At 39.5% G+C, this 14,176-nt stretch overlaps 1 protein-coding gene across 1 annotated transcript in view; it reads right to left on the bottom strand.

Annotated features, from left to right (window-relative positions):
- The window catches only part of NRK (Nik related kinase), a gene marked incomplete at its 3' end in the record, with an annotated part of 106,861 nt that continues 92,685 nt past the window's right edge, over window positions 1-14,176 (bottom strand). Inside the window, exons 27-31 of the mRNA XM_082004220.1 lie at window positions 13,974-14,074; window positions 13,252-13,401; window positions 9,841-10,000; window positions 885-1,024; window positions 1-84 (exon numbers count right to left, since the gene is read on the bottom strand). Of these exons, the coding sequence (XP_081860346.1) occupies window positions 1-84; window positions 885-1,024; window positions 9,841-10,000; window positions 13,252-13,401; window positions 13,974-14,074 (635 nt within the window). The remainder of the gene's footprint in view (window positions 85-884; window positions 1,025-9,840; window positions 10,001-13,251; window positions 13,402-13,973; window positions 14,075-14,176) is intronic.

The following is a 14,176-nucleotide window of genomic DNA, read 5'->3' as shown; positions in this document are numbered from 1 at the left end:
TTACCAGTTGAACAGTACATTTTGACCAAGAGTCATAAAATATATTTGACTGCTGCCTCCTGACTGTACAGATGCAAAGAACACCTTGAAAGGGGGAAAAAAAAAAAGATATGCTACCGTCAGTTTACATTTATGAGAATATTTTTACCCATACAGGAAATCTGAGAGAATGCCACAGTCACAAATACAAGGATGCATATGGACATCACAATTAAATTTTAAACCCATGAGAAACTTTTTGAAGTGAAACTGTGCTTGTGGTACAACAAGGATATATTTGGTTTATTTCTTTTCCTATTTGGAAAGACACAAGAGAACATTTTAAAATAGTTAATTAATCTAAAGAGTTTTGGGGCCCCAGTTTTCTAAATATGTCAGTGGGACTAAACAGGTTTCACAGAACATTTATCAAGCACTGCCGTATGCAAGAAATCATACTTGATTATCTATACTCTAGAGCCTGCAATATCTCAAGTATTAAAGCATTGGGTTTTTTCCCACGTTGGCTGCTCTGAATTACCTGTAATTTCAGTAGCCCAGGAGAGGCAGTCCTGTAGTCAGGCATCATCAGGGCTAACTCACCAGCCCTCCCCACTACACATGTGCTGGAGTCTGGCCAGCGTTGTTATCACCTCTGATACCAGTTAAGGAGGGGTGGACTAGGAGTTAAAACAGAGCTGGCTCAAGTAGGGTGGTGTGAAAGTGCGGAATATCCATAGTGTGTGCTTTGTGGGGTCATAGCTACATTTGCTTTGAACGGGAAAGTTATACTAAGGTAAGAAATAACCAATGTAAAAACAAAGTTAAAAATTTAAATGCTCTTAGTGTCATAGCCAACTATTACTCATTTTTGCTATATCACCACACTGTAGTCATCTCTGTACCTTGTCATTTCTTTCACATAGAAATTTTAGCTTCTGTGCTTTCTTGTGCATAAATACTCCTTCCAGATTTCCTGTTTCCACAGAGCGTAGTTCAATCGCCTTCTCCCCCCAGCCCATGACCTGATTAGACTGAAGGTAAGCTAAAAGAGAAGAAAAAAAAAGATTTGATACTATTTAACAGCTGTAAGACTGATTCTGATTCTTGCCTCATTTATGTCAATATGGATCTGAGGCATTCCTCTTTGCTTATATACATAAACAATATATTCTGAATTATTTATATTTCAAGTTTGCACAAAAAGCCTTGGGAACGGTAATTAAATTTCAGTTTCTCCTCTCAGATTTATTTTAGACTCTAGACATAAGTATGCTACTGTTGTATATTTTAGAATCACAAAAGGTTGAAGGAAACCTCTGAAGGCAATCTTGTTTAACCCCAACCCCCAAAGCAGGGCCAAATTAGATGTTACTGAGGACCTTGTCCAGACATGTTCTGATGGCTATTTCAGAACCTCTCTGAGGCCCTGCTGCAATGCATCACTATTTTCAAGGTTAAAAATTTCTTCTCAATACCTAATTGGAATTTCTCTTGGTGCAACTTGTGCCCATTTTGCCTCTCACCCTTTCACTCTACATCTCCAGGAAAAGTTTTGACTCTGTCTTCTCGATACACTCCTGTTAGAAAGTTGGGTTTGTATTTACAACAGAGTTCAGCTTAGTCTGAAACCTAACTACTTTCGAATCCAAGACTGTGGCATGATGAATTTGGTCTCCTTAGCTATTGTCTTCCCATCACTGGTTTCATGCAGTATCTCCAAAAACAAAAGAAGATACTCCAGCACTGTGAAAGCTTACTATGTTACTTTTGTAAAATCTGGCAATTAAATGAGAAATTGGACTAGTGATGAAGGAGTTAACACCACAGATTTCAAAGTAGGCACAGTTTCAATGAAAGTCGTCTGATTAGTGCATGTATGGGCTTCCAAGGTAAAAAACACAGTAGTTATGCTCTATTGATAGTCAATGCTTAGAAATTGTTCTTCTTGCTTAACTATGAGCTGTTGTTTCATTAGTCTGAGAATTCTGGTGCTCTGAAATGATGTAGAGGGAATGGCTGGGTTTTTGGCCTCAGTGCACAGTGCTTGCCTGCCCTACATCACTGGTGCGAGCAACGTCCGTTCCTTAAAATCTTCTGTGTTGATTTAGATTTTTGTCTAAAAATGAAACTTTCAGTACACACCGATAGGAAGCAACAGCCTGTGATCCTACTTTAGAAGGACAGCAGAAAATAAAGGCAGTATGTCTGAGTGACTGTATGTCCTTCTAGCAGTTGATTTAACATTAACTTGGAATCCTTGCTTTCATTCTTGTCAGAACAAGCGTATGAAAATGATACCTCCTTGGAAACGTATGTGGTTTGGCTACAATGTTGTGATTTTAATTCTCTCAAAGTCTACGAATTTCCCCTAGATCTGTTTAGTAGACTTCCCTTTCAGTTATTCTTTGTGCACACTTATGGCTTCCCTACCACTAGGGCCGGGAGCAAGAAAATGCTTTCCCAGTGCCCCAGTCATGTGGGAAAGGGAAGAAACCATCCTGTTTGAAAAGCAAACAGCAGTGAGCAACTGAGGGTAAGTGGCAGAAGAGGGCAAGGGGTATTTTCTAAAAATCAAACACCTGAAATCAATACATTTTTTAATCTTTTCTTTATGCTCCAGTTGCCGGGCTTTACAACTGGGCAGTACGACTGCAGGCTGCGCGGAAGACTGTCATTAACATTTCTGAAGCGCTGCAGCAGTAGCATGATGAGCATGGGCAGCACCCAGGCAATGTGCAGTCAGGAGCTGGAAAGGTAGGCCCAGACCACACATAAAGTGAAGATAAAAATGATACAGTACTCAGACATTTGCTATTTTTTTGTAACAACTGGCACCACATTACCTTTTTCAAACTTCGCTTTTGAACACAACAGAGGCACACTATGGTTCCCAGGGGTGGGACAGCGGGGCAGGTGTGTATATATAAACAGCATGAAAACATTTTATGGCTATGCTGGTTAGTATAGGTCATATAGGTCCAGCAACAAAGACCTAATCCACTCATAAGTCTCCTTATCTTTTTCCACTGCATGAAATCTGCACTCGACATGCTGTGTCTGCATCAGCTGTATCCATGCCTTTGGCAGATTTCAATTTGATGTATCCTGGCAGCTCTCAGCAACAGCTTAATCAGGCTCAGTTGCAACCTCCAGGTCATCCGGGATAGAAGGCCCTGGATGACTGGACCACTGCTGCTTATGTTCAGAAGAGACCTGATCTCCAAGCAGTATTACAGTGGGAACATAATGAAACGGATACACCAAGTTGAGCCAGTGATGCTGTCCTGGCTGGCCAATATACTGAGAACTTGTCAACTGACAATGGCAAATTTCAGCTGAAGTACAAGTAGCACAAAAACTCATAGCAGAATCAAAAAGTTCTTTCTCAAATTGCATCTGTGGAATAACATGCCAACAAAAAGGCCCCATTATACCATTTGTGCGCTGTCCAGTTACAAGGATGCATCTATACATGCAAATTAATTTGGAGGACAGCAGGCTATGAATTCAAAGGTCAGTACTTAGCCTCGGTAGTCTTCCCATGTGGGAGCACTTACAAGTGTTTCATGTGAAATTGAAAGCAGATTAGATACTCAGAATAAAGTTGTCTTATTCTAGAACAAAAGCTCCTATACCATGAGCAGCCTGGTTATTTTGAGTCCACTTTCCATCCCAAGAAGCTTTAGATAAAAATATCCTATGGTTCCAGCTGCCAACATATAGAGGTGTTTATATTACACACAATGTAAGATTGTACTGGTTTCTAGCAACCCTAGACTTAGATAGCCACTCTGGTCCTTTGGACAGTAGCTCAGCAGAAAAGGCATATACTGACTCAGACTGATGTGCCAGTATTGCTTAATGTACTCAAAGTCAGTCAGTTACCTGAGGCTCCCCTGCTTCACCCAGATTACCACATATCTTAAAAGACTGACAGTTGTGCACGAGCAATGTCCTTATACCATTTATACCAGCATTACTCCCTGGACATCAAAGATTATGTGCCATAAAGTTAGCATAGCAAAGTGAGATCAAAATCAGTTTCTTAACATCGTGGAAGCATTATAGCAATGCTCTAGACTTGGGGCGAGACTTGGTGTTTCCTGTTTACAGTGGCTAATAACTTGAGTGGAGCCCCAGTTCAGCGAAGTGACTGCTTCAAAGGGAAATGGTTGAGGGAGATAGGAAAGGTGAAAGAAATTACTGCGCCATACCGGATCCATTAACTTCTATGAAGTGTCACTGACATGAGCTAATGATCTCAGACCAGTAGCATACTCACAGTCTGAATGAGACAAGTGCACTTGGTACCACAGAATCCAGGTACTGCTAAAATCTCAACCTTTACTTTCTTTTTTAAAGTCTTTCCCTTCAAAAATCCCTCTTCTGATCTCATGTACTGAATTTGGCTCACTGCCCTAAGCAGTTACTCCCAATTCACCGCTGCATGAGAGCAGAATCAGGCCAGCTTTTAGCAAAATATCATAAAATTGGGCTTTTCCGATTAGTGTTACAGAAATAGGGCAGGAAGGGATCTTAATGCAACTTCTCTTCCATCCATATCTCTCTGCCATATCAGTATTGCTTCTGACAGTTTGTTTGTCTAACATGACCTTAAAGACCTCTAGTGATGGAGACTCCAAAAATTCCCCAGGCAACTGATACCAGATAAACCAAGAAGTCTGAAATGAACAAACTGAACATGAATTAAAAGAGTCTGATCCACTTTTGTGTGCCTGAGTCATGGTATCAAACTCCATTTCACAGCGTAATAAAGAGTGTACACTGCTTTACTGAATTCCTTTTTGGAGACAGTATGTGCATAGGTAAAATTCCAATGCAAAAAAGCTACTGAATTTTGCTTTTGTATACATGTTTGAGAAGATTGCTTCAAGCAAGTATGCAGCTGGGCACAAACATTAAAATAAGAATATCCAGTATTTATATATATCCAATATTTATATATGTATCTCCAAATATAAAAATCCAATATTTACTTTGCTAACAGTAAAAGATAGCAGCTATTAGAGACCATACAGATCTTAAAACTGAGTACACTTCTACAGAACCCTTCTTTGTCCCTTCACTCAAACCCACTATGCTCTATGAAATCATGGCTTTTATTGGTTCCCCACTCTTTGGGGAAAGCATGTTTGTTTATTGTTAGACAAGTGGAAGGGAGACATGCGTGTTGAGTATTGGAAATGGAAATAACCCACAAAGATACCAACAGTGTCCTGTGATGTAGCAAAGCTTGTTCCCACTGAAACCCAGTCTCAAGCTCTCCAGTGATGCTGCTGATTAGGGACTGATTAGCTACTTGCATGTACTTCTGTATGTTGCCCATGCTTTAAAACTTAATGCCCCCAAGGTTAAGCAATTTTGGGTAGGAAAACTGAGGAAGGAGTTGGTAACTTCTCTTGTGCAATTCTGTTAGTTTTAATGCTATTATTTATGTTGCCTGGATAAAGTGGCTATTTTTATTCTTCCAGTCACAGCTTGTGGAGAACTTTTACTGAATGAGAAAGGCTAGAGAGTCAAAATCAAGAAGGCAATAAAACCCTAAGGCTGAATAAAGTCACAAATTAAGAAATTGGCCATGAAAGGCAGGTGGTTTTCTGCTGTATGTTTTGATTAGATTGCATTAAACAAAGGGCAAACACATACAGTTCCCTAATCACCAAGCAAGCTAGGAATAAACTTATGACTAAATCTTTTTTTTTTTTCCCCCCTAAACACATGTTTCTCTGCACCTCTGTTCCAAAGCTGCTCTGCTGCCAGTTGTTGTTCACTCCTTTGTAATTATTCCAGTAGAACTGATAACCCAACCCAGAAATGTCTCTGGGATGACAGTTTGCTTGTTTGAATGCTTTCTGCTGTTTCCTCAGGCAAAAGCGCACGGGAGATCTGACCAACAAGAATCATTCAGATACCAGCAGGCGTTTTCTGTGCATGAGCCCGTCAGCAACTGTTTCAAGAACCGCTAAGTGTGTTGACTGAGGCAGTAATTCAGCCACCTTTTGGGCAATGTTGTCCGTTTCTCTATATAACATCCTTTTTGCTTCTAACATGCACATGGCAAAAGAAATAAGGACTTTTATTGGTTCCCCACTCTGGGAATATCCAGTTTTGTGCCAACCCTCTAAGACTACATACTGTAAATAACTCACGACTCGCACAAAAGGGCAAGACTGCTCCCAAATCTTACTGACTTGATGTTAAACCCTTTTTTAATCCTGTTTTATAGAAAGAAAATATTACAGCTATATTTGTATTTAGCCCTATGTATGTGAAATATCTTTCAGATTAAACATAGATACAGTACTTCTACAATTTTAATTTCCCATGGGATTTGAGTTTCCTCTCTCCAATTTCTTATTAACAGATTGGTCACAGAGGTCCCAACTTAAAGACTGTGAGAGTAAGCTATATTTAGATTCCCTGCCCTAAATCCATCAATTATAATGCAAACTATTTTTTGTAGTCAAGATATTCTCACCAACTACAAAAGTTTTTTTTAAAATAATTGTTTAAAGAAATTAAGAAATGAGCAAAAGATGACTAGAGAGCACCCTGAGGTTAACACAAGACCCTTCTATCTCTGAAACACGGAGCAAAAACTTCAAGATAAGCTCATACAACCTTTAGGAGGTCTGAAATGGGTCTGGAAATTCCAGGAAAATGGGATCTCTTACGAAACTTTCAAGCTCCCCCTAAGTTTGACCACACAAATAACACAGTTCCTCGCACTTCTCATAATAGTTAATGTTTTTGTCTGGAGCCAAGAATTTCAAAGGATCAAGAAAATTAAAAGCTAGTGGGAAAACAATTACTGAAACAATAGTTAACAGAGCTCTTTGTTTAAAGCTTGAATTGTGTGTTGAGTTATAGTTTAGGTTAATTTCTTTTTAGTGGAAATGTAATTTCAATCAGGAGTCAAATTGATTTTGTACCACATCACAAAGATCGACCATTTCTGTTCCAAATAAATCCATTCTGAGATACCAGAAGTGCTGCAGCAGCAGCAGGAACACAAGGGTTCTCCAGCTAACATATTGGAAAATTTTCAAATGACAACTGAGGCTGTTTGGAGATTGCCTCCCTTCAGCTGTGGAATCTGCACAAGTGTAAACAATGAAGGAGGCAGATGGATGGAGACAGACACCCTTCCTTCCAGAGAAAACTTAGTCTTGCTTTCTGAGCACTGGCAGAAACTCTACAAAGAGCTAGCTGTGTACTCAGCTCTCCTAAACTTACCATCCAAAACATTTTGTCTAACTCACCCTCTGCTTCCCCAGCAGGATGTTTCATTATATCTGTCCTAGCTACCTGTCCCTGGATGGGCACCACCTTCCCCCCAGCAGTGCCCACTTCTCTAGACTGACTGATTTTCTAGACTCTAGAAAATCGTAACAAGTCACACAGATGAGACTCCTATATACTAAAATTCACCAGGTAGGATGCCACCCTCAGAAGCATCTTCCTCATCCTCTTCCTATTTAACTGCCCTAAAATACTGTAACAAAAATGCTTAGGCAATTTCATACCGATAGCTTTCCATGCAAATGATTATCATAGTGGTGTGCTGAAGAACAGGAGAAATAGCTGCATGAGCGCGTGGAAAGGCAAATGTCCAAATGGCATTCCTTCTAATTAAGATGTAATCAGCCTTGAGAAACTGAGAATATCATGCCTAGCCAGATGTATGCAGAAGGATGTTTTAAATTAGAGTAATCAACTGGCACAAAAGATCACATATTCAGCTGGTCCAAAGTGGTGAAGCTTTATTCACTTCAATGCGCAAGGAAGTTTGTACTGAGGTTGCAGCAGTATGATTTCCAGGCTACAAGAATGCCTTACAAACCTATCTCTCATATCTGTGGGTTTGATGATTCAGTACTTTCAGCAACATTAGAAAGAAGGACTCAAGCTCTCTCCGATCTACTTCTGAGGCATTCCGGGAACCTCTTGCCTTGATTAAACGAAAAAGCTTTGACACCCAGTGACACAAACTGCAAATTTCCAAGTAGGAGTCCTAGATCTATGCAACCCTTCTTGCAATATCCCCCTATCTAAAGCAGGAGGTAAGAAAGCCCTTTGTTCCTTATATATCATCCGTGTTTGAAACACACCACCTATCTAGTAACAGTGACTCTTTAGGACATAGATTATAGTAAGAATAATACAACTAGAAAAGCCTGTAGTAGTTACAAAAGCCTGTAATAGTTACAAAACACATTCATGGTTTAGAAAGTATTAAACATGAGACTAGGGTTAATCTCTGGCAGGACACTTGTATAACTGCAACTGATTTTCAAATTGTTTCTTCTCAAGACAGGAAAAAGGACTTCTAACCGATGAAGAGTTTAAATATTTATGAAAATCATATATCATATATGCCCACCACGAGGGGGATAAGACATTACAGTTTTAAGAAAATGTTCATGTTAAATAAGCTTGCTACTTTTAGTAAAGCCTAAGGAAGCACGTCACACAACTACACGCTTCTTCAAAACTTCGGTCTCCTTCAGACAGCATTCGTCAGTGCAGCTTCCAATTATGTTCAATATTTCTCATTAGAACTCTTCCTACCTTGGCTGAGTAATTGTTTTTTGATTATTGATTATTTCTTATGGTGTTTCTAACATTAATTCAGAGGGGATATAAAATTTCAACATATCAAAGACCATTAGATATTCCTGTGAAAATTGGAGAATTGACTTGATATATTTTAATTATGCCCTGTAGCACTGGAATATGGGCTGAAAATTTGAGCTAGGGCTATTCAGTGAAGGGAAGGAAATGCTACATGGTTAGCTTATAACCTTACACCCCTTTTTTGAAACTGAAGCAGTTTTGTTGCTGAATTTTATTGAAACAGTGAAAAAATGAATTGTCTTGTGTCTTGTAGCAATTTGTGTTCCAGAGGTGGGCTTCTTGTCCTCAGTACTGTTGAACACTCTCTACAAATGTCAGACCTGGCATTTACTCAAGGGTGTTACTCCACTGATTTTAATGGACTTTTTCTAAAACTACGCAGCTAGAAGTGAAAGGAGAAAGGTGAACTTCCTCGATTTTTCACCGTGGCATCCAGTTTCTGCCAAACTAATAATACGCTTTTGCACAATCTAAGTGTCTTGGCCTTTTTTTGTTTGTTGGTATGTTTGTTTTAAGATGCAGAAGGAAAGGAGCAAGCCAGAAAAGAAATTAAAACCAACAAATAGTAAAACCAAAAATCCGCCTGTGTTGTTCTGGGTTTTCCCCACACTGTGACCTTGAAGCCCTCTGGGGAAGGTGAAACCAACAGCTGTCCTGGCTACAATACAGTCGGAATCTCCTCCTACAAAGCCAACTGCAAGCATGGAGAGATTGAGAATCTGTTAGAAATACCCTTGGCTGGCAGCACTGTGAATTTAAAGTGATAAAATTTAAGGGGCAATTTCAGACCTCTTCAATAACTGACCTCTATAGTTGCGAATTTTTACATAAACTGCTGTGGGCTATAAACTAAGTAGGAAACGAGTACCTTCCCCCCCCCCCCCCTGTAATTCACGTAATTCTCTCCATGAAAACTGCTGGTAAGCTGCCTCCTCCGTGAGGTTTGGCTGTATAGTCAAGGTATGATGCAATAAACGGTGTGACAAGAATACAGACTATCCCCCAGATGTGGAGTCCCTACTGCAATCATTGGCTGTCTTAACACAAACCTAAGTCTGTTTACTCTTTCGACATCTGGTTGGCTCAGAAGTTGCTTTATGTGCCATACAACCACTGTCATATGGATACAAACCTCATAAAGAAGTCAGGCTTCATGCAGCAGGATCTTCTATTTAATAAAGTGCTATTTTTCATACATACCTACAGATGCTGGCATTTCTCCCCACTGTAAAACAGCCTCCTTTGTGAAATGCCCGTATATATCAATGTAGATGCCTTCATCTTCGTAGGCGAGTAAAAGCTCCATTCCGCTGGTGTTCGGGAGGATGATAATGGCATGTGGGCGAATAGTCCCCTGGATCTAGAATCATATTTTACTAAGATTTATATCAGAAAATGGACTGCAATTTTAGTGACTACATCAATCTAACTAGCTTGGCAGAGCAACAGAAAGAACTAGCTCCTGCTCATGGAAAGTGAAAGAAATGCCTGTGTTCAGCAAGGCTGCATAGTTTGCTAGCTAGCCTCTGAAACAGGCCTTCTCCCTTTTGAATATGACAGTAGGTTTGCAAACAAATCTATGTTCAACATTTCACTTTATATTTATACCAGTATTAACCCGTTTCAAGAAGCCGTGGAGCCACTGAGACACAATAGTATTTACTTACTCACAAAACACTTGCATTGTATAAATAGAAGAAAGGTGACATTAATTTCAGTTTACAATTATTTCAGAAGTTGGAGCAAGGACAAAAGCTTCCACATATCCAGGAAATCTGTGCTTTCACTTTCCATGATATTTCCCTATCCCCACTCACAAGCTAAAACCTGTAAATTTAACAGTATCTACAGCAAGTTGAAAAGTTACCTGGACCTTTCAAATACAAGCCATTCTCTGTCCTTCCCTTCCCATGTCCTTCACTAAAAAGGTTTCATTGCTGTTCAGCACACATTTCTGCATGCCACAGGAACAGTGCATTTCACTCACACAAATTATTTTAACAGCTGTTCAATGCACTAGAATCTCTCCCAGAAGCCAACATGTCCCAAGTGAAGAAAAAAAAAAAAGTCTTAAGAATACAACCATGAAGGTGGGGTTTTATGAAAGTGTTTTTGAAAGAAAAAGAGGACAGCCTTAGAAAAACAATAACAAAACACTTCCTTGTTTAAAGCGCTACTCAAAACAGGATGTTAAACAGTAAAATTAAACCACTACAATTAATATTTTTATAGGAAGCATATGACTGGAGTTTCTACATCACTTTCACAAGCCAGCAACACACAGATCTTTTTTTCTTCAAACACATACATTTATGCACACTGTAAGGGCACAATGAACAGTAAAAGAAGCACCGAAGCTGTACTTGCCAAACTGAATACACTCAGGCCAACCACTTGACTCCGTGCCTCCGCAACAACTATCCGTAACACTAGAACAGGTATCCAGAGTCGCAGAGCAATTTTAATGCGTTGCCTTGGTACTCGCATGAGCGATCGAAGCAGGTAAGAGATGAAGAAAGAGGTGGGGAACCAGGAAAAGAGGCTACCAGAAAGCAAGAGTAGCTAAAGTCAGCCTGTTAAAGTCTGGTCTGTTGCCACCACAAAGCTCCTTGAGAGAGTTATCCAATTCTAGCAGATGCTCTTTAAAATAATAAAATGCCAAAAAAGATAGAGCCACTGTAGCAGCAGATTTATTTCAGGTTCAAGACTCTAAAGGGAAAAGATATTTTTAGTACATGCTAGCTTTTGGTTGAAGAGCACACACAAATGGGGTCACTCTTGAAGGTGCCCCACATATTCAGGACAGTCACCTGGGAAATCTCTCTCATCAGGTACATAATTATATTTGCAGCCTGTTGAAACGCTAAAGCCTCTAAGAAGGTTCACTTTTTTCTTTGTTTTTCTTTTCTTGGGCAATTGGGCTAACGATGTTTTTGACAAGTCATTATTCACCCTGCTTAGCAACCAGCTTCCAGGGATGGTATTCAGGCACCACACTTAGATTTATAAACTGATGAGAGTTTTCATAGTTGCATAGTTAACAAAGCTACTAATAAACCCTCTAACAAAACAAATCAAAACAAATACTAAGTCCCTTAAAAAAAAACCCAACACAAATAAGCAGTAGAAGCTTTTAGCAGGTGATTCAACAGTTTGTTCTGAACAGCTAGAAGTTACTTTTTCATTAAGAGAAGTTTATGAACTTAACAGCCATCCTCAAACATCACGTCCCTCAGAAACATGGGTCTGATGGAATTTGAAGGCTGTCACTTATCGGGGCAGCAGAGTGACCAAGTCGGTTGCACGAGAGGCGTGGGTTTTCATTTGGTTAGAAAACGTGGGGCTGAGAGTGGAGAAAAAGAAAAAATAAAAGGGTTCCAGTCACAGGCTGCAACATGCAGATCTGGGATGAGATTTCTTCAGACCTCCTGAGCGCAACTGTGGGACACGTTGCCTTGGGATACAAGGAGGCCATGGCACACGGATGAGCTAACCCTCTGCCCCTGTGGAGCTCTGTTGACTTCAGGGAGGTTTTCAAGTGTGCACAGAAGTTTCCTTGCAGGAGCCTCCCATTAGACCGGAGCCATGGGAACCTGCTAGTTTTCTGGACCTAAGCCCCCCAAGTTTCTCTGGCTTTTGGGACTCAGAGCTTTGAAAAGAACTATCTAGAACAGCTAAAAAATAAGCAAACAGAATTAAAACCATAGCACAGACTTCATACTGGACAGCCCCATGCCAGTCATTCACTTCTACAGGGGAATTACTTTGCTGTTAATCTGAGTTTAAGCAGGAATTCAGTGATCACCATCACCTCAGTGAACAGATGCACAATGCAGTACGTACACATCAACCTGAACATGCCAACTTCTTGACTATCTAATGAGAAAATCATGAGGAAAATGTAAAAATACTTTTGAATTTAAGGACTGATTTCATGGGCAACTGAACAGTAAGAAGATCAGCAAATTTAGTTAGTCTGGAAATTGGGTTTCTGCAAAGTCATGACTGAAAGGCAAATCACATCTTGCACACAGAGCCTGGATCTGGAATCACAGGAAACAAATGCAACTTTGCTCCATGGTGAAGAAATTGGGATTATTCATGGGTGCACATGTATACCTGGCTCCTCTAGCTACAGGCACTCATTGGTGCCAGGGTAACATGGTTGCAGTGGATCAAGATTAAAATATGTTGCAACAGTGTTTGTGATCCAGGCCAGATTTCAGCTCCATTCAGTAATAATTTAATCAGCTTGTTAGCAAGATTGAAAAGCAAAATGGCAGATTATAAGAGTCACCTAAATTCATGTAGATATTATTGTGTCTTTGATTGCTTAAGCAGTCCTAAGTTTCCAGGATAAATCAATTAAAAATAGTACTGTCCATACAACAGGGTTTCTGACATTAAACTTGATATTCTAAATGTAATAAAAGTCTTTTAACAGAACTTCAGTGTTATAAAAGTATGTGAAAAGTGGTTTTCTATTAGCTGGCATACAATAGTTGTTCTCTTACCCTGTCTTTTGAAATACAGCACAACTCTTAACCTGATCATCATCAATATACAGCCCAAAGAACAGTGGCATTTACATAATTTTTTTGAGTATCTTACGTGTGTTGGAAGGTACAGGTCATACACAGATCCAGAGTCCACATCAATAGCGTGAAAGCCTACTAGTGAGCCATATATGACTTTTAATCTTTGTCCATTTTCAACGGTCAGGTCAACTGACAATGGTTTGTGATGAAGTGAGGTAAAGGACTGGAAAAAGAAAAATACACTATATAACACAATAAAGCTGTTGCTTTACGGATCTACATATATGATCTTAAGATTTTTCAAAACTCAAAAGTTAGACAGCTATTTTTGCTTAATAGTATGTGTCATTTAAGGAGCTAAGTATTCATCATCCACTGAGCTGCAAGGAGAGCTGGATAATTCACTTGCATTTGGGGGGGGGGGGTGTGTCGGAACTAAAAAAAATAAAATTAAAAAAAAATCAAGATTCTAGAAATGGACTAGGCAAAAATTAGGCTGCGTACCATTCACGTTCAACTCCTTCCTCTTCAGAGGGAAATCAGCACCAAATTTGTGAACTCAAATGTACATTTTGGCACAGCACTGAAACAAGTTATTCACATCTAACAGAATCATGACTCTGACAGCTTTATGCCTGCCATCTCCAATGTATGTCAAATGAGCTACATTTTCTTTAGTAGAGTACTCATTTTATCTTTAACCAGAAATAAATGTTATACAAAGCAACAAAAAACAAAAGAAAAGAGTAGATGAGAGACAGTGATATATGTGAACCAAAGTGAAGTTTCACTTACCTTAAAAGCCATGAATTTGTGATAAGGCTTTGGAGCCCAAGCATAAACCTCCACTGAGTTTTTCAAAGCAATTACAAGGAATTTGATTCTCTCATATTTTACTGTAATACAAGAAGAACAATTCCTTAGGTACCAGACAGACACTTAAATCAAAGACCACCTCATCACATGAAATAATTTCAGTGGACTACTTGTAGAGGTAG

The sequence above is a fragment of the Phaethon aethereus genome, assembly GCF_964289735.1.
Source record: "Phaethon aethereus genome assembly, chromosome: 10".
Taxonomy (NCBI): Eukaryota; Metazoa; Chordata; class Aves; order Phaethontiformes; family Phaethontidae; genus Phaethon; species Phaethon aethereus.
The sequence above is the reverse complement of the archived record's forward strand: the minus strand, read 5'-3'. Positions and strand labels throughout refer to the sequence as shown.